Here is a 21,598-nt window from a genome sequence, read left to right as displayed (position 1 = left end):
TTATGTTAGATTACAAAATCCAAAAACTCATTCATGTTTCTTCATCATCTGTCTGACTCCAACTGAAGTTTCATCTGAGGACCAGTCATGCTCATGTTTACACTGCTTTAAGATTGGTTTCTTCTATTGCAATAGATTACTAAATTTAATTTGGCAGAAGATGTAATGAACAGCATTTCACCTTATACGATGCGTGGAGAACTTGGAAGTAACTAGTTATAAATAACTAATCACTTCAAATTCATTCATTTCTTCACTATTTAAGGCAGCTAAGTTACACTGAGTAGTATCCTGCTCATATTTGCAAGTCACAACAGCTACATGGATGGAGCCCTCCATGATTCCCATCCCAGCACTCACAGATATGCTATCCCCCAGCCTTCCATCACAAGCATACTCTCCAGTCTTCTGGTGTGTAAAACATATTCAGAGATGCTTCTTAATAAGACATGAAAGACAAAGAGACATGGAATGCCACTAAAGCATTAACACAGTGCAATGGAACATTATAATTTTTCTCCTCACCCAATGATTTTCAGAAAAACGGAGCAAATGCAAAGTACAGCAATATGAACAGTAAATCAGTGATATTTAGTTGACGATATTCCCATAACTCATGGACTGTATCACAACAATCATTTACAGCTATGATGACTTGTCTTGAACAAAACAAAAGAAGACATCTCATTATTTCAAATGACATTATTTCAAATGACAACTTTTCCAATCAGTGCAGGAGTAGTTAATATACTCAAATACAAATGCAAACTTGATGCCATTTTTATTTTGACATTTTACAATATGGAATGAAATATTCACATACATTTCATAGATATATCTCCTGAACTGCTGGAAGTCACCACGTAGTTCACTAAGCTACATCTGCCAGCAGTGCAGCACATACTGTTCAAATCCAAGCTTTACATACAAGTAGCCTTTCCATCTGTGGGTGGTGTTGCAGACACAACTCGTATCAAAATACAGTGCACATTTTTTAAAAATCTAAATCAGTGGTTCTTAACCTTTGTTACTCGGATGCATTTGAACTGCAACTCCCAGAAACCCCAGTCAGGACAGCTGGTGGTGAAGGCTTCTGGGAGTTGCAGTCCAAAACTCCTGAGTAACTCAAGGTTAAGAACCAGCGATCTAAATAATAACTGGCCCACAGCGATATTTTATAACCTAAGAAGAAAGGGTTTGATTCAAGTTCCTTACAGTTTCTCTTTACACTCCTCAGTTCATTTCTCTCCTAGCAATTAGGAACCAGAGTTCAAGAAATTTGGGTATTCTACAGCACTTTAGTAATATTTGTGTACCCTAATTCACTATATACTACAATGAATACTTCCAATATTATCAGACGGTCCTCCTACCTTGTGGCAAAGCTTCCTATCCTGAGAGCTATGGGTGGACAATGGATAGGAAGCAACATTAACATTGAGGTCTAGGCTGCTATTCTACTGACTGAATGTACAGCAAAAGGGCAGTCCTGTAAGTGTTTCTCCACACTCCAAAAGGCTTACTATCTGTGATCAGTCATGCGACCATTGTCACAACCAGTGCGAGAACAGGCACGCAACAGGGAATCTGCCAGACCAGGAGGGGTATTCTAGCAACTGTTCTTCTGTTCTGGATTTAGGTAATAGGATACTGGTTCCATGTTCAAAGCCAAACTCAGGGATCATCGCTATCTCTCTGGCTTTCTTACCTTTTGTGATTTTTGTGATGAGATCATGGAAAAAAGACCTGTCCGTGCATCCTTCTGCTTGCAGAAAGGAAAGGCTAGATGGTTAATACTGTAAACAAATAATTTTAAAAATGCTAACCTAGTTTCACTGTTGCAATATTTATGTCCCCCCCCCAAAAAAAAAAATGCTGCAAGAAAAGTGCTTCCCCTCTAACATCTCTTGTAGCTTCTTCTTTTTTTTTAAAGGTAGGGTTGTTTAATGGATTGAGGTAAAGATTTTAAAAAAACCAAAAATTTGGTAATTGGGAAACAAAACCCAAGAAGTATTCAGAAAATGACAATGCATTCTTAAAGAAGCCTGGGTGAAACTAAACAAGTGTTTGAGAGAGAAAAACAAGTAAAGCATTTTGTCTGTTCCCACGTTCCGAATCCATAGTGTACAGTGTGTAGCTGCCGAGGCGTCCAAATTGAAGCACAATTAAAACTAAGGACAGAGCAGAGCCCAAATTGTATAACACTTTTGTGCCGTCTGTGAAGTCTTTACTTAAAAATGTTACCTAAAACACAGCTATATGTAATCCTGTGTTTGGAGCTAAGATGGGGACAGCAAGTGCAACAACTTAAGTGGGGAAGCTTGTGCTTAAATATATATCTTTCCAGGTGTGGTGATCTTTAGCAATGGATGTGCACTGCTCTGTAGAGTACAGTTCCCAGCTGCATTCACCAAACTTTGCACATTCACTTAGACTTGTTATATGCTCTGGTGTCACCTCTTAAAAATCTTGAATGTAGTTCCGAAATGAAAGTAACCGAGAACTAAAAACAACATTGGGAAGGGAAAGAGAAGGGAGAGAACTCTACTGCTTCCTGCCAGTGCATAGGCACTATTGTGCCAAGGATGAGGAAGGATGTAGCCCTCCAGATTGCATTGGACCGTGATTCCTAGGATCCTTAGGATCTGTTGGGGCTGATGGGAGTTGCACTCCAAGCAGTACTCCGAGACCGTAAGTTGCTCATCCTTGATTTTTGTTTTTCATATAGCTAGGGCTGACAGGTCAGCAGCTTCCCATTCTTTTGAGATTGTAGGCCCAACACCTCAGAACAGAGGACAGGCTCTTATGAAGTAATACAGGGCTCAACACTAGTGATGTCACAGGAGGTGAGTGCTTGTGTAACAACTGCTAAGCATATGTGCATGTATTCAAGAATGAGCCGGATATGCAAATCATCTGTGTTACCGTCTAATAAAATGTTATTTATTTATTGTATTCTCCCCCAGAAAGGGACTCCAGGTACATGCTTAACACACGTGACCACCTTTGCACTGAGTCAGCGACTCTGGGTGTCATTTTGGAAAGGAGAGGACAGCCTGGTTGTTTAAAAATGATTACCCACAGTTAAATCAAACTGTCTCCTCCACTGCCATTGGTTCCATTGAGATTTGCCTTCCTGGTCTGGAGGCTAAGGGATGTGGCTCAATTCAATGAGATTTCAGCCGATGACTTGATAACTAACAACACTCTATGTAGCACAGGTTGAGTCACATATAAGCTAAATCCGGGCTTCAGTGTTACATGCTAGGACAAACCTTGGGTCATCCAGTGAAAAATACATTATGATGACAGGCATGGAAGACATAAGAACACACACCACCTGCTGAGAGGGAAAAAAAGGCATTTTGCTTCCCGAAAGTAACTGTAGCCAGAATCTGTTTCTGTTAGTTGAACTGTGAGAAGGGAGAATTCTCTTCCCTCCTTCAGATTCCTCGTGTGTCCTAAAAATCAGCTCTGAAGAGCTGGAAGCTTAAGAGGCAGTGGCGAAGCCTCTTGCTTTGGGCAGCTTAGTGGGGTGTGGGAAGAGGTAGAAACATCTGCTACACTAGCAGTCAGATGCTAGTTTGACATTTTGTCCTTTCCATTTACTGGACAACCAAATGTCTTAGGGGCTAACTATACATATTTCAGAGAGACCAGCTCTGGAGGAGGGAATTCCTTAGTGATACTTGTATGTAATTCTCTCATGAGGATGATTTTGTCACTTACTCTAATTTGCAAATTAGACCATTTCATTCTATGATTGGTCTTCAGGATATAAGCATATTCTTCAGAGTCAGATTTCTCAGTCACAAGATACAAGAACCACATTTCTTGAAGATTAATGTGCATTTCAACTCGAATAGAGAATTATCTGTACTATACAGTTTGGCTGAAGAAGACAGAGGAGCTATGAGAAGGAAAGGAGGAAAATAAGTAAGTAAGTAAGTAAGTAAATAAATAAATAAATAAATAAATAAATAAATAAAATAAATAAGAAAAGTTCAACGAAGGGCTTTCCCCCATCATCACCTTCAGTCAGAAAGGAAGCTGTATCAAGAATCAGAAGATTTAATTTTATGGCAAACTGACTGGGGATTCATTAGAAAACAAAATTGTACAATGAAGATCAATCTATTTTATTTTGTTCTTATGGTTCTTCAGCAACCAGCATCACCATCTGTAAACATTTAACTACATTAAAATGTTTTGCTGCCACGCAGACATCAGTAATACGTGCACATGAGTAAAAATTTTGCTTACTGTCAAATATATTTTAAAAACGGACTTGAGCAAAGATCACTGATTCGGACTATGCTGAAGTACCAACCAACACACTGATTCAGCTCTAAGTAAAGGGGGGAGGGATGAACATGGATCTGTTAATCCAGTTTGTGTCACTTTATTTAAATTACAATATATTCTTTAAAAAAACAAACCACAGCATAAATATGTAGCTAAGAGCTTCAAAAACCTGGTTATGCAGACATGAAAATGTTATGATCAAAAGCGAAAGCTAATTCAAGAAATCTCAGGACTTCAAAATCAGCAAGTACAAAGCTAAAATTCATATGCTCCTTTTCCAGTTATAAACACTTCTGCTAAACATAGATATTTCAACATATATTAATATTTTTTTCTGACATTCGAAGTTGTAGAATCAATATGGCATAATTGTTAAAAGCACATATGTACAAATATTCTTCCCCTTGGCCCCCAACGTACATAAAGTATTTGGCATAATTATAACAATCTTACTGAATACACAACCGTTTGCTGCTTCTTTTTCCACATAGTTGTACTTCTTATTAAAATTAACCAGTTATGTACAAAAATACTTGAACATTTATTATAGAAAACCTCTATAGCTACCATTAACAGCATATACCTGCTGAAGGTTTCATTGAATGAATATAAAAAGTGGTCACTACGTTCCAGTTAAGCTATTAACAAAGTGTACGGTTAAATAAACACAAGTTTCCCAACAAAACAGGGAGATAACTTTCAATGGTATGACTGAAAAAGACAGATCATACTTCGGATGTCACAAACAGAACAAGGGAGGGGGAGTAATATAAGTTGTTTTAGTTTATAGAGTCCTAGGACCATTCACAAGCTTTCAAACAGGTTTACAGGAGCTTTCTAGTGAAAAGCCACCTAGAACGTTAGAACATTATCCGGAAAGAGTTAAGGGCACTTCCAGAGAGAGTATTCTTGCACAGACTGCCACTGCTAATTGGGACAGCTCTTAGTTGTGAACAAGTGTTTCCCTTTTTCTTCAGACCACATCTCCTCACATTCCTGAGGTTTCTCACATTTGGAGAGTGGAATGTACAGCGGCAGAATGGAGGAATGCTTGTTTTTGAGAGGGAAAAGGGCAGTCAAATGTATGGGGCTCATATTCCAGTTCTTCTGTTTGAGGGAAGCTCAGAATGTGCCTCAGCAGAAGTCAAATCTACAAAGTTCCTTCTCATTACACCATTCCCTTTCTGTTACGCCAACGTGTCAAAAGGCAATTGGACAGCGCTTCTAGAAGACCATCCCATTATTCATTGCATCATTGTTTAAAGCAGTGGTTCTTAACCTTGGGTTACTCAGGTGTTTTTTAACTGCAACTCCCAGAAACCCCAGCCAGCACAGCTGGTGGTGAAGGCTTCTGGGAGTTGCAGTCCAAAAACACCCGAGTAACCTAAGGTTAAGAACCACTGGTTTAAAGCACACAGAACCTGGAAAAAGCTGAAGACCCTGTTCTTGTGAGTTTTAAAGCCCTGGGGCATCCTGCATTTTTCTGAATCCTATTTCTATCAAGGGTACAAAAGATTGCAGGAGAAGCTGTCCCGCGAAGAACCAACAAAAGCCACCAATCCCACATGTCTGACTGTTAGAAACTGGTTATGGTAGATCTTGTACAAAAAGGTACCTGCCTTTTCTCAGATACTAAGCTTTCTTTTATATGCTACATGATGGAAGGTCTTCATAGGGAAAAGCTGTCAAATGGGCAGGGTTGATTGGAGAATAATTTATTAACAGAGATAGAATCTGGATTTATAAAGTCTTTTTGAGCTCAATCTAATATTTAATGCCCTTTGTATTTAAAGTGATTTCGTCTAATTCCTGGCATTTATTAATCTTCCAGAATAAACAGTGGTTGTGTATTGAGTCTCCCTTAAACACTATTAGAAATTAAATCTGAAGATTAATTTCTTGTTCTGATTAATTTCTTTTCTTTGTTCCCCCCAGCTTCTCATGTCAGGTACTTGGCCCCAACTAGCCTTGGGAATTACTTGTTTTTAAAAACCTAGCTGTATAGAAAAATTCTGGGTAAAATGTGTGAGTCTTGTAGATAAATCAGTAGCAAAGTGCTGAAAATTGCATTAAAAAGAAGAAAAATATTGGTAAATGTATACATATACATTTAATAAAATGCAGTAAGGTGTCAGTAGAAAGAAAAGAACTGAAAACAAGTACTCTGTTTTGTGAAATCAGCTACAATAACATCTCTGCTATTTTCCAATGCATTATAATCACTTGAATTATCATTGCTTTTGTTCACGTACATGAATTCATGAGTTGAAATGTGGTACAGGCGTGTAACATGTGGACAGTAACTTATTACCAGACTCTTTAGTATACTTATTTTAAACCATAACATTCTGCATGCTCTCAAAAGTACAGTGCCTTTCCAATATGAGGTTGTGGAGGGGAAGTACGGTCTTGATTAAACTACACTTGGAAAAAAATTGAGTTTCTCATTCAAATTGGTATGCCTCCATATTTGCTGTGTCTAATACTAATGTAATTCCTTCAGTCTTGTCTTCTGGTCCTGTAACATCTTGCATTCTATATTAGTATTTTCATTTGACAAATTGTGCAACATAATATTAAGCATTTTTCTTTTAAAAAATCACTGGAAAGAATATTTGTGAAAAATATTAAAGTGCCTATATATTTAGATGTGTTTTTTTCCACTTGTCATTACAAAAATGACTTTTTCTTTTTCTTTATAACTGAGACACTTTTCGTGGAAGAGGCCTGGGCCGAGGGACCTGCTCAGTTCTCTTGCTACTACTTTCCAGATTGTTCGGTCGAACCAACAGGGGCTTGGGTGGCAGTGCTGGTGGATCCATAGGAATGGGGATCGAAAGACTGTGAGGTAGCGGGACCGGGCGCCTCAATGTCCGTTCATAAACACTGTAGGGTGGTGGAGTCTTACTTTCTTTTCTCACTGGCTCTTCAGAAATGTTGCAGTTAGAAATAGATAAGGGGTGCTCATTAGTTTGAGTTTCAAAGCCAGATATTTCCGATGTGCTACATCGGCTGAGTGAGGAGATGCCACTGCTGTAACTTCCTGACAAGACTGGTGAGTTGGAGATGAGTCCTGAGGAATGGTAGTCCACAGGAGATGGCGTGAACGATTGCACTGAACCCTGAGTTTAAAAACAAAAACGGAGAAGAAAAAAGTGCATAAAATATACAAAGGAATGGTGGGGGAAAGCGCTAGTTCTTTCCAGTGATATACCAAACTACAGCTAAATCTTCTTTTATACTAGTTCTGGCCCCAGGTAATTTGTAGCATTCAGCTCTCCAAATGCCAATAAATTAAAAAAAATGAAGATTTAAAGTTTATAGTTTCAAAACTAGAACCTGAATAGTGCTACTGTTTACAATCATGTACTCATTAACTGTGCAAAACCTCTAGAATGCTTCAAAACCCAGTAGATTATACTGTGTAAGTGGTAAGATTGTGCCCTCTAATGTCAGAAATGAGTACTTACAGTACATGACAGATGTATATGCTTTTAAAACTGTGCTCCTCAAAATCTGTATACTGGACTTCCCAGAGAGTACAAATAATAGGATCAGGCAGGACTCGCTTGAATTTGAACCCCAACTTTTAACAATTATAAAAAGCACAAAAGTATTCTGCTTTTCCTATACAGTGGTGCCCCGCATGACGACGATAATCCGTTCCAGGAAAATTGCTGTACAGGAAAATCATTGTCTTCCAAAAAATAGTCCCCATTGGAATGCATTGAAACCTGGTTAATGCATTCCAGTGGGGAAGTACTTCGTCGTCCAGCAAAGATCACCCATAGAGAACCGCTGATCAGCTGTTTAAAATCCCTGTCTTGCGAAGCTTCTGTCCGGAAAACACTCATTTTGCGAAGGGAAGCCAGCCATTTTGCGAAGGGAAGCCATTTTGCAGAGCCGGAAAAATCGTCGTTTAGTGAACAAACGGTTCGCGAAGCAAGGACCTAATCATCGTAAAGCGGATTTCCCCCATAGGAACCATCGTTTTGCGCCGTACTGCGGTTTCGTCACACTGTGGGGTCGTCATATTGCGGGGCACCACCGTACTACTGTTAAAACACTGAGAACTAGCATGGTATAATGCCTGTTTATTGCATTTGAACAGCTGCAATATGTTCTCTGCTGAGCTAACTTGGAAGCTCAGCCAGTGCAAAATTCCTTGAAAGGAGGATGACATGCAGATATAAATACATACATAGAAAGGGTGAATTCTGCAATAGGTAAGCATCCTCAATCACATTGCTATTAAAGATACTGAACTTCACATTTAAATAGAACTCTTTTAGATTAAGTTGGGATCATATAACTTTTGGCACTGAAAGAACTAGTGCTTTCAGTTATCACAAAATTATCACCTAGCAGATCCACATTAAACAAGTGGGTGATTGGTGTAAGCTGATTTTGTGCCAATTGAAAGTACTGTACAGTGGTGCCTCACATAACGAGCGCACCGTTTAACGACGAATCCGCATAGCAATCTATTTTTGGGGATCGCTAATGCGATCGCATTGCGATGTTCTGAATGGGCAAACATCGCATTGCGATGATCGGTAAGCATTTCGCTTACCGATCTTTGCATTGCGCTGTTTTTAGAACAGCTGATCAGCGGTTCCAAAATGGCCACCGGGTGCCCAAAATGGCCGCCACAAGCATTTTCGCACGCTGCCCTCGCTTACCGAGGCGGCAAAAATGGCACGCTATGGAGGATCTTTGCTGGGCGGTGAGTTTGGGCCCCATAGGAACACATTAAACGAAGTTTAATGCGTTCCTATGGGGGTTTTAGTCCCGTTTAGCGACGATTCTGGATAGCGACGATTAATCTGGAACGGATTAACGTCGCTATGCGGGGCACCACTGTATATCTAAAATATAGTCTCCATATCTTTTTGAACAAGGATTTGAACAAGGCCACCTTTCTGTGTTTCTGTGAAATGGACATATGAGGCAATAAATAGCATTCTGAAAACAGGGGTACTTATCACCCACCCTTGTTTTTGGATTGTGTAAAAGGACCACACAACTTTTTTCTTTTCTTTTCTATTTGATAAATGGCTTTGTAACTGCAGGTGTCGAGAGAGCAATACAATTTCTGATATTCTTTGCTGAAGAAACAATCAGGAGTAAGGCTTAGGCCTTTAAAAGATTTATTACTGCTAGCCAGATTTCCCTCCAGCTAAAAAGAAGGCTAATACTGGTTCACTAGATTTTTTATGAAATGTGCCTCTATATGCCTTCAGCTGGTGTTACTAAACGCAAAAGAAAGCCAATTTGTTTTCAAGTCTTTTTTCCATGCCACAGTACAACAGAGGTTGTCACAACATGGGTCATGTTCATGAGAAATGTTTATCTCATGAAACTTTAAAAAGAAGAAAAAACTTCCGGTGACTACATTACATCAAAAGGGAATATGGGCCAGATTTCACATTTGTATAGGGCACCGTTGCTTATTTTTCACCACAGCAGCTCTATGTAGAAGGTTCTGAAACTATCCTCAGTTGTACTAATCTAATAGGAATTTAGCTATCCCTTTTCTGAGCATCAGCCATCGATTTTACAAGCTTTTGAAATTTGGGAATTTCCATGGATATGCTACTAATTCCCCCCGCGCGCCCCACACAGCACAAATCCATACATACATTCATTCAAGGTTGAGAGACTTCTGTTCTGAATGCACAGAAGCTACTGGCTTCTATGGATGCATTGTGTGTCAGTATGCGCGTCAAGTGAACATCCATATTATAAGAAGAATAACACCTATATTAAAAAGAGAAGAACAGACAACACAAGCTATGCTTCAAAATCTGCACAGGACAGACCAGTACCTTCATTGGAGATCTTCCAGCAGGAGACGGGGAAACAGAGGTTATGTGCCGAGCTGGTGATGCTGTGAAAAAAAAAAAAAGAGTGACTTGATTTTAACAGAACAATGAAGTTTTAAATGAACATTCTTGCAAGAAGAAAAGATCATATATCTAGATCAGCATTGCCCCAGTTGCTTTTGACTACAATGCCCCCAGCTAATATGTCTAGTGTTGTGACAAATAATGGGAGCTGAAGTCCCAAACATCTGGAGGCCAACAGGTTGAAGAAGGCTACAGAAAGAGAGACAGATACCCTAACTTAAATATTTCAATGATATGATAGTTAAAAACTGTACAACAAACTTGGCTCTAGTTGATGCAACCTTCTCAGTAACAGATTATGCTCCCCCTGTTTATGTCAATAAGGAATGCTGCTTTTCCTATCCCAAATTAATTGCTAGCCATAGACAAAAACAGAAAAAAACCCACAAGATAGTAGAAATAAGTGAACAGAACAATTAAGCCTGCCTTAGCAAACTTAACTTAGTGACAAAAATAATTAACAATTGGTTGTCTGCAATAACCAACAGACCCAGAAGTATGGTCTTAAGGCTTGAAACAGATATCATCATGGGATACAGCTGAAACAGCAAGTTTTGTATGGCAGGGCAGGTCCAACAAACATTGTAAAATTCAGAATTGAGGAGCTTTTGAAATCTATTCCCACAGTTTAGACAATAAGAACCCAATTCTCTCTAAATGTTGGGACTGACTTCTAATTAATTTGCCAGCATGAATCACTAGATTCTTTCTTCTCTAAAGTTGATTATGCAAAAGAAATGGGAGAGGCCCTATGTGAAGTAGCTATTAATGTCAAGGACCATAGAAGATGTAGTTTCTGGGTTACATTTAGATTCAACTGGGCCTCATTTTGAATTACACTGCCCTTACTACATGAGAAGAATTTACCCATAATTGCATAATCTGTCAAAAGAGCATCTGTGCTCTCAGTATTAAAAAAATAAGTAACGCTTAACAAGTTAATGCCACTAGTTCCGATGTGTTACATCCATGCTCTGCAGAAAACACCAGCTCCTAGATCTTGGAGGGTCTGAAATACTTCCACCTGTAGAGGTAATTCCACTATCAGTTCAATCCCATTCCTAGTCCCACCCAACATAGTGCTCCCTCTTTGCTTGCCTGCCTCCTCCTCTACTCATTGGTCATTCTATTGGGACAGGAACAAACGGTAATTAGCTGTTATACATTGTCATCATGGTGGGACTCCATGTCCTCAGTTCTTGTCAGTTGAATCTTATATATATGGGCCTCACAGGTTTAAATGATCTTCTATGTGGGTTGATAATAGCAAGCCAAAGAATAAATCTCAGCAGGATTCAGCTTGTAGCAAACTATTCACATAGGCCATGGACACTCAAAAAGAAAGATTATAATATATGGCCATACCTGTTTGTGTGGGGCGTGGTGGCACAGGAGGAGATATAAGTTTCCCACTCTCTGACATGTTCCTGGCTTCCTTTCCACTGTCCAGGCTCCAACTGCTTGGAGTGCTATTTACAGCTGCAAAATAATGGCAAAATGGGCATTAATATTCTAGGCTGTCAACCTAAAACATCTGGCTTCTATACAGTTTATTGGAGGCAGCTTGAATATGCAATAAAAGCTAAAAGCAATATTGTCAGGAGGCTAGGCTTCATTACAAGTCTTGGGTTACCCAAGGAGAAATGATCACAGTTGAGATAACAGGTTAAAATGCACCCATCTTCCTCAGGAATTACTGCCAACATTTAATTTAAGTAACATCTCTGAAAAACCTGAAGGGTAAATTTGTATTACCAAATTCAACTGACAGCAAACCAGAACTATGATTAAGAGCAGGGATATTTTCAGGAGAGAATGAGAAAAAAAGAAGACTGTTCCTATAATTTAGAAGAAAAGAAAAACCTTGAGGGATGACTGATTAGACTCAAACTTGTTAGAGATGAGAAGCAAAAGTACAATGTGATAGAAATAGGGTTAGAATCCTAAACGCACTTCTACAGCAACTTGTACATAAGGGCAAAGAGAACAATGATCCACTGCAAAGAAACAGAAGAGGACAATCAGAAAATAAAATAAGAGATTCTTTCTGCAAGATCCAAGAAAACAAAGAGAAATTTAGACCTAGATACAACAGGGAAATATGTTATCTGCTCAAGAGAAAATAAGAGAAAATGGAAAAAGTAATGCAGAAGAGTACAGAAGAGAGTATAAGATGACAGATTCCTTCAAAGAAGACTCTTTTGATAAAGCACCTGTAATTTTAGAAAGTGACATGAAACCTTCTCTCAAAGCACTAAATCTTCAAGGGCAAAAGATTCCAAAATAGCTATTTCAAACTACAAAGGCTGAATTCATTGAAGTCCTAACAAGAATAAGACACCCCCCACCCCAAAAAGGAAAACAAAGCAATGACCTACAGATAGGAGACATTCAATATGATCGAATTTCAAAGAAAGGAGACACCGCTGCAATAATTGTAGGACTCTCATATTTGCTTCTTGTACAAGTAAAGAGATGCTCAAGATTTTTTAACAAACATTTTACAGAGTGAGCCATCAGATGTTATGGGAGTAAGCTTTCAAGCTGACTTCTGAAAAGGAAGAAGTACTAGAGATCATTTTGCAAATATTAGGAACATATCAAATAATTTAATAAGATTATCAGTTTGCCGTTTATAGATTACAGTAAAGCCTTTGACACCATGGGTCATGATAAACTATGGATTGTTCGAAAAGAAATGAGCATGCTACAAAATTTTATTGTCTCCATGTGTAACTTATAGTCCGGACAAGAGCTGCTCTTAGGAAGAACATGGAGAAATAACAAAAAAAGTGGAAAAATAGGAATTAGTTACAGACACTGAAGAAGACCAAAATAATGATTACTAAAGAATTTGATTTATAGGATTCTCTTAAATAAGAAGCAACTTGATAGCCTGTAATAATAATGATCAGTAGCACTGCCTATATTTTATATATATATGGTGTCCCATATAAAAATATAGGCAGTGCTACTGATCATTATTATTACAGGCTATCAAGTTGCTTCTTTTATATATACCATATATATATGTACTGACTGAAATCCTGTTCATGCAGCTATACTGAATAGGGTTGGTTAGCCACAGCAATTTTTTTGGAAATAAAACATTTCCTATCTGCTGTCACCAGGATCACTTTACCAGAGGTACTGATTTTCAGAAAGTAAGGCTTTCCTCTATCCTACAGGCTCCAGCAGCTTCGCCAAGGGCCTTAGGACTTTCAGGGGGCATCAGGCATAATATATCTATTAGGCACATATATTTTTACTTTGACAGCTAAGTTTTGTTATTGGCTATCTATTTCAGAGCATCATATAACTATCATACTGAGTAAATTAAATACTTACCTTTCTCTGGACCAGACAGATTAGGATCACTGCGAGGCAAAGCGCCATCTCCAATGTGATTGAACATAATTCTCTAAAAATTCAGAAGAGTGCATTTTGATAATGGCACTTATATTAAACTTTTACAAACCAATGTTCAGTCTGCTTAGAAAAAAACAAACAAATCAAATTTAATTAATTTGTGAAAATTGATCTATTGAAAAAGAAAATGAACTTCTAAATAGACTTACTTGTACTTAAATGGTTGGTCTGAATTTTCTCAACCAACCACAGCTCTCAATATTGGGAAATCATGTCGCTTCTAAAGCTGTTTATATAGTCCTTGCAGCCCCCCCCCGGGTGGACTCCCCTGTTTAAAAAATAATGTTCCCCAGATGGAGGAGTCATGGCTTGTAGGGGTGCAGTTCTCCTCTAAAACAATGTTTGAAATCCTGTTGCTCAGCCTTGTAAGTAACAGTAAAGTAGTCCAATTGAATTGGTGAGATTTGGTTGAGTCAGCTCTGCCATACATTCCATTGATTCACATGGGTCTACTCTACCTATGTCTTACTACATTAAACTAAGTTGCAACTGGAGTAGGCCCATGTGAATCAAAAGAAACTACTGAGGAGTTTACTCAACAATTTCTTGATGATACAATAGGCCTACTCTAGTGCAACTTACTAAGGTAAGCAATAAAATTTCAGCCAATGTGTGTCTCTCCCAAATTTGATTTAGCAAAAAAGGTTGGACAAACGTATTTTTTTACAAAAACCTTTGAGAAGTAACAATATTATCATCTGCTTTCTTGAGGAGCAGCTTGCCTGAGTTTGCAGACCCACTAGAGTGTGTTCTCCTTAAGAAGATGTTCAGAGGAGACAAAACTAGAGATAATTTAATTTATATGACATACAGAAACAAAGTAAGGGAAAGCAAGGAATGACAATGTAGTGAAAGGCTATGTAATATTATTTTACAGCAGGTGAATAAGATGGCAATTTACCTTCTAGGAGCCAGGTCCACCACTTCTGGGCATGTTCAGACTTCTGAACATGCCCAGAAGTGGCACATTTGGCTCCTGCTTCTGAGCATGCTCAGAAGCTGCAGCCCTTGCTCACGGAAGGGAAGCTGAGCTTACTGCTTGCTTCTGAGGACAGTGGTGTGTGGCAGCAGCAGGTAGGCAGTGGGGATGGGGGTAGCAGTTGGGGGCAGGGGTGTGGCAGTGGCAGGTAGGCAGCAGGGGGGCAGAGATCAGGCCCACTGTTTTTGAGCATGTGCAGAATCAAAGGACTGCTCCAGGAAGGAAAAGCCAGAACTGCTGCTTTTGCGTATGCACATGTACATATCCCCTCCCAGCCTCCATCAGCTTGGGATTTGGACCTAAGACCCCGGACTTGGAACTCAGTACCAAAGATTTGGGACTTGGGTTCAAAGACTAACTTTCCTGGCATTAACAAAAGAAGATTCATTCTTTTATAAAAATATTTTTTTTCCTGTCCCTACTTAACAGGATTTATCTCTGGTATAATTTAGCCACACACCGAATCAAATGATTCATACAACCGCACTTGATGCAGTGTAAGATTTTTAAACGCATATTTCCTGTTGGTAAAGGAAATTTTCTACAACCAAATTAAAATAACACTTGATAGAATCATCAAGTTTGTGAAGGCAACAGAAACAGCATATTCTGTGACTTGAAAGCAGGATCATTTAGCCAATGGAACATAAGAATCAAAATACAAATCTCACATACCCATTCAAAGGCAATTATTGGGTTTTGTAAAGGAAACGGGGCAAGGATAATACAAACAAAGTCCCAGTAAAAGTATGAAATTAAATACAAGAATAGTAAATTGATAAAAAAAAGTTTTTATGAAAAAAGTAATATTAGTAGGACCTTGGAAGGGCTACTGAAACAGTTAAAACCACAAGTAGGTTTATGTGTTGTAGATGCTCTACAGTAGAGATGGGGATGAATTTTAAAAATGGCGTTTTGTTTTGATCTGTTATTTGTCACAGTTAATGAAGCAACAAATACGAACATTCTTCGATGAATCGACGAATCGATCCGTCAATTCATTTGCACTTTAAACAGCTATACCACTGACCCCCAATGACCTAGAGATACCAAATTTGTGGGAAAGCTTCCTCAGACATATTTCTACAACTCCAGAATGTCTGGCAAACATTGGATCACAGACCCCTGAGTTGTATAGTCACAAAGAAGACACCCCAGGAAAGCTCCCCCCAAGTACTTAGAGACTCCAGAATCACAACCGAGCTTCCTATGTCTTTCCCCAACATGCCTGCCAACTTTGGTGAAGAGTGGATATTGGAATTCCGAGTTATTCACCCATAAATTGGATCCCCCCAGGAGAGTTTACCACATGGCACAGAAGTCCATGGCATTGAGGGAGTTATATTTAGCACCAGCAGAATGAGAGGTCCCTTTGGCAGAGGCATGCATAAGGCATCAAGTTTGTCTTCAGCTCAGCTCAACATTACATTTGCCAGTGAAGTAGAGTTTGCCCTCAGGAGGACTGGAGGCAAGGAGGTATTTGGCAGCACAGCAGGCTTTTTTGGCTCCATCTGGCACTGAGGGAAAAGGCAGCAGGAAAGCAGCCCTTTTTTGGCCACATTGGGCAGGAGTTCAACAGTTCTCAGCCTGCTGGTCTAACTTGATCTAGCAGGCAGGCAGGTATGACTTGGTCGGAACGTGGCCCAAGGAGGTGACTGGAATTGGCAGCTGGAGTTCTGACTGAGGAGCAGGGTTGCAGGCCAGCAGGCAAGTAGGCAGGTCTTTTTTTTTTCAGGAGGACTGGGGGGTGGACAGGGAGGCAGGCACAAGCAGGCAGACAGTGTGTTAAGGGAGAAACTGTCATTGAAACCCTACCTCTTTGGGTTCAGTGAGGGGAAGCCCAACAAGGGAAGGTTCACCTTGATGCATGATAGTCTCTCCACAGTAAGGGGATCCAAACGTGAGCAGCGTGGTCAGAGTATGTCTCCGAGATGGGAAAACATGCACTTGCTCTGGACGCTGGTGGTGGTTAGGATGGAAAGGAGGTCTATGACCACATTGGACAACTCTGGCCATATGACAAGTTTCCTAGCCCAGTAATGGAGTGAATCTGACTGGTGGGTCTGAGGGGGCTCAGCCAGATATTCCCGCACCACTATCTTTGCAGAATTCTCCTCAGCCAGCTGTCATTCCTCTGAGGCAAGTGCCAAGGTCACCACAGAACTCCAATAATACTGGTGGTGAATGGAGCCTTCAACCGTTGAAGTCCTTCCCTGTGGATAGGGCAAATCACCCTGCCCCTTGTGGCCTGACGTTCCTGGCCCCCCACGCAAGCATTGAGCCCCAAACGGCCCCAGTTCTCCACTCCTTGAGGTCTGAAGTGCATGCTGCCAAGCGCCCCTTGATTCGAGGATCACACAGGCAGGCCATGCGGTAAGCTCTATTGGCTGTAGACAGGATGGAGTCATTTTAGCACGCCTGCCTGCAACCTCTTCACCAAAGCCCTGGTTTGTGGAAGGAGGGAGGATTCTGGTGCCACAGCAGTCTCCAGGGACCAAATCAGGGGGATGAATCAGGGCATGAATCAGAGATGACCTGCCCCAGGCTTGCCGTATAACCACGCAAGATGTCCGTGGTTTCCAGGAAGGGCTTGAGCACCTCCACCATCTGGGAGAGGGCCAGCCAATCCATGGCACTGATGCCCACCTCTCTCCCCCCTGGGCAGAATGGGCACAGAGGACATGTCCTCCAAAACAGCCTTCTGCTCCACCAGGCGGTATAATTTGTGCGCCATGCATATGATGCCCTCAAAGCCCACCGCATTCAATGCCGCCAACATGTTCCACCCAGCATCTGTCATCATGTGGCCATGGGTCACCTCCCCCTCCAGTGCCCACTCTTGCAGCGTGGACAGGAACTCATTGGCGATGTTCCTCCCTGTCACCTGAGTTTCCATGCACCGCGCCTGCAGCAGAATGGACCTGTACCCTGGGGGCAGCGCAAGGGCCTCCCCCTGTGGCCCTGTCACCGATTCCCTGCCACCACTCGGGTCCTCTGGCTGCCACCAGTGGGCTGTGCGCGAGAGGTAGCCGTGCTGACCTCTGCTTCACAGGTCCACTGTGAAGTGCACCTTGCGCCCCTGTAGCTGTGAAAAATGGTCACGGACCACCTCCCTCACAAAGTCGAAGGCACCTCCTCCTGCCTCCCCTGGAGCTGCTCTTTTCCCTCTCCCAGACGGCATGGACGAAGTGCCTTCCCTGGACAGAAGCCTTGGGTGGTTCCTCTCCAGATGTTGGCAGAGGGCAGTGGAGGATAGATGCCTGGGATCTGACCCCCTCCAAACCACCCCAAGGCAGGTACTGAAGTGCCAGCCGTGGGTCATCACTGAGCACTGTGAAATGATCCCACATGGCCCCACTGCCATGTTTGCCCAAATGAGGACCCACTGCCTGCCCCTGACTGCTGGCCTGTGTCCCAAGGGTGCTGCTGGTCTGGGAGGAGGGAACAGATGACTCTGGGGATGGGGGGGCTGTGAAGCCTGCCCTGCCGTTAATGGTTCCAAACTGTACTGAGGATCTTCAGAAACCGGTAACTCCTCAGATTCCTCTAGGAAGAGGAGCAGCAGTTCTTTGGGCACCTCTGGAAGCTTTGGTTCCATGCATGCCTGCAAGAACACCAGAGGAGGGACAGTGGCACTGGTTATCGTAGATGTGGTTGTGCACATGGTGGCCATGATGACGGTGCTGCTACCTAGCCTGCATAGATTCACAGGCTTCTTCCCCTTGTATTGCCCCTGAAGAAACCCCTTCATTTTCTACTGCCTACCTAACAAACCAATTAAACAAATAAAGCAATGGAGATTGAGGAAGGAAACTAATAGAGGTTCAGAGAGTATATATAAATTTTATTTTTAGAATGATGGTGGTGTAATTCTTTTACTAAAATGTGACCTGCCTGCCTAAACAAAGACCCCCCTCAGTATAATGTAATTAGGAAAATGGATCCAGCCACCCACCAAATTCCCTGAGAGACACAAGCTTCCCTAAAATGAACTTTTGAAACTGAATATAAGGAAAAGAAATTCCACAGTCACACGATGACATTTTCCCCCCTCTACCAGATGATACACACACATACACACACAAGCCTCTAGGGGAAAAAAAGGTTTGATTGATTTGAATTTGAAATTAAATTAAGCCCTTCCGAAGAAGTAGCTTAAGCTATCTGAAATCCCTCCCCAAATTCCCAGTAAAGTTGATGATGATTGATGAATGATGAATCATAGGCATCCTTCAGTCTCGAGAGACTATGGTAACATGCTCTGAATCGAGGAGTGTCCTCTCCAGAGCATGAAGCCCGGGTAAGGTAATATGGAGGATAGGCTGTTACCCAAGCAGCAAATCCCCCCTCTCCACGTTGCTGAAATGGTCCAATGGAAAGGCAAGAGCCAATACGACTGGTTCCAGCAACGTTGCAGGAGTTGGCAGAACGACACGAGCTGCCTTCGGGACTCCAGCTCCGGATTTTGCCTCTAGGTTAACTCCTGAAGCCTTTTCCATGAGTGGATATGGCCACAAGGCAGTGGAGGTTTGAAATTGGAGTTTTCCTTCTCCGAGATGAGCTGCCTTCCATGACTGACGAGCCCCACCTACCCGGCCTGCTCTTTAATAGTGCAAAAGTATGATCTGATCCTTAAAACTTTCCTGACTCCCTGGCATATGCAAATCTAATTGGCTTTCCTATTTACAATATTAAGGCCAGATACAAAGTTTGAGAATTTCTCAATGCTGTCCTGGGACACGCTCTTTTACAGCAGGAAGTCCCACCCCTAGGCCCCACCCCCAGGCCATGTGGTCAGGAGACAAAAGAAAGCCCAGGGGAAAAAAAAACTCAGCATGGCATCCATGCAAACAGACCTGGCCTTCGCCCTCAGCCCAGCTTCCTAGGGAAAAGAGTCCAGGGTTCTGGGACATGCTCTTTTACAGCAGGAAGTCCCACCCCTAGGCCCCACCCCCAGGCCATGTGGTCAGGAGACAAAAGAAAGCCCAGGGGGAAAAAAAACTCAGCATGGCATCCATGCAAACAGACCTGGCCTTCGCCCTCAGCCCAGCTTCCTAGGGAAAAGAGTCCAGGGTCCTGAGACACGCTCTTTTACAGCAGGAAGTCCCACCCCTAGGCCCCACCCCCAGGCCATGTGGTCAGGAGACAAAAGAAAGCCCAGGGAAAAAAAAACTCAGCATGGCATCCATGCAAACAGACCTGGCCTTCGCCCTCAGCCCAGCTTCCTAGGGAAAAGAGTCCAGGGTCCTGGGACACGCTCTTTTACAGCAGGAAGTCCCACCCCTAGGCCCCACCCCCAGGCCATGTGGTCAGGAGACAAAAGAAAGCCCAGGGGAAAAAAACTCAGCATGGCATCCATGCAAACAGACCTGGCCTTCGCCCTCAGCCCAGCTTCCTAGGGAAAAGAGTCCAGGGTCCTGGGACACGCTCTTTTACAGCAGGAAGTCCCACCCCTAGGCCCCACCCCCAGGCCATGTGGTCAGGAGACAAAAGAAAGCCCAGGGGAAAAAAAACTCAGCATGGCATCCATGCAAACAGACCTGGCCTTCGCCCTCAGCCCAGCTTCCTAGGGAAAAGAGTCCAGGGTCCTGGGACACGCTCTTTTACAGCAGGAAGTCCCACCCCTAGGCCCCACCCCCACGCCATGTGGTCAGGAGACAAAAGAAAGCCCAGGGGAAAAAAAAACTCAGCATGGCATCCATGCAAACAGACCTGGCCTTCGCCCTCAGCCCAGCTTCCTAGGGAAAAAAGGATGAATGATGATGAAAAAGAAAAATATAAGTCTTTGCTTTGCTGCTGCAAAAGCGAAACCGCAAGAGCACCAGCCAGCCAGCAAGCAGCAACTGTTCTCACTCCAGAGAGCACAAACAGAAGTGGGGAATGGCTGGGAGGGAAAAGCTTATATGAAGTGTCTGTAAAAGCAGATACATCTTTCAGCAGCGCTATTGGCTGCCGGACATGCCAATCCAGGATCTCTGACCTGATTGGCTAGAGCTTCGAATTGGTGCCTGCAAGCTCAGAGAGGCCCCCAAAAGGGGTAACGAATATAGACGAATATGAATGGATCAACAAATAAAACCGAGGAAATATTCATCAAGCCATATTCGTCCTGATTTAAAATTTTACAAATATGGATCGACGAATATATGACGAATTGGCTATATTCCTCAGAAATATTGGTCCATTTTTATATTCGTCCCCATCTCTACTCTACAGTTAGTCATGTCCAGTTTACATCACAAGGCTATAAATATCAGTACTTCTGCCAAGGAACTGAAGTCACTGTTCAAGTGGTGGAAACAAAACATAACTAAAACTGCCAGGTATCTAAGACAAATAATAAATCTATGGAAACAAGAAATCATGGGATAATGCAGAGGAAGGAAAAGGGAAAGGAAAAAGAATATGGCAGCGACAGCTAAGCGCAGTGTTCACAGTAAATGTATGCAAAGCTTTTCCATGAGCAGTCATGAAGGCATTTCAACTTGAAGATGAACCATGAAAACAAGATGGATCATAAAAACTCTGGCATAATATAGTTCGGTGGTTTCTTCTTTTGAAAGAAAACGAAACAGCCAAACATTGTAAAATCTTGGTTCAATACCTCAACATGTGTATTAATTCAATATGAACAAAACTGGGTAGTAGTAATGAAATACAACATAAGGTGACCAAAGCCACCACCATATTCCATGCTTTCGGAGTTCATCCACTATGAGAATCAGATAAAAGATTAAGTAATATGATTTGGGCCTGGTTTTGTGACATAGGCACATTCAGTAAAAGGGCAACATGGAAAAGAATGAGACAGACAGGTGGATGCATATTCCTGTTCAACCATCTGAAGCATGAAGAGAGCTAGCATGACAGACCAGTGGCCCAAGTCCTGCTCACCACCTTAAAGTGCCCTCAGTAGAGTTTCCAGTAATTTGACAGGAATTATTGAAACTTCTGGATGCATTACTCTGTACTTTGG

The 21,598-nt window shown here is 41.8% G+C and overlaps 1 protein-coding gene across 7 annotated transcripts in view; it reads right to left on the bottom strand.

The window, feature by feature from the left end:
* Positions 1-4,115: 4,115 nt before the first annotated feature.
* DOCK4 (dedicator of cytokinesis 4) overlaps positions 4,116-21,598 on the bottom strand; it is a 312,022-nt gene continuing 294,539 nt past the window's right edge. For all 7 annotated transcript variants that reach the window (XM_020810435.3, XM_020810438.3, XM_020810440.3 and 4 more), the window contains 4 exons: positions 13,563-13,635; positions 11,580-11,693; positions 10,134-10,195; positions 4,116-7,427 (listed from right to left, as the gene is read on the bottom strand). In XM_020810435.3, the coding sequence (XP_020666094.1) occupies positions 7,002-7,427; positions 10,134-10,195; positions 11,580-11,693; positions 13,563-13,635 (675 nt within the window). In that variant the 3' untranslated portion in view covers positions 4,116-7,001. The remainder of the gene's footprint in view (positions 7,428-10,133; positions 10,196-11,579; positions 11,694-13,562; positions 13,636-21,598) is intronic.

This window comes from Pogona vitticeps, chromosome 5 (assembly GCF_051106095.1).
Source record: "Pogona vitticeps strain Pit_001003342236 chromosome 5, PviZW2.1, whole genome shotgun sequence".
Lineage (NCBI taxonomy): Eukaryota > Metazoa > Chordata > Lepidosauria > Squamata > Agamidae > Pogona > Pogona vitticeps.
The sequence above is the reverse complement of the archived record's forward strand: the minus strand, read 5'-3'. Positions and strand labels throughout refer to the sequence as shown.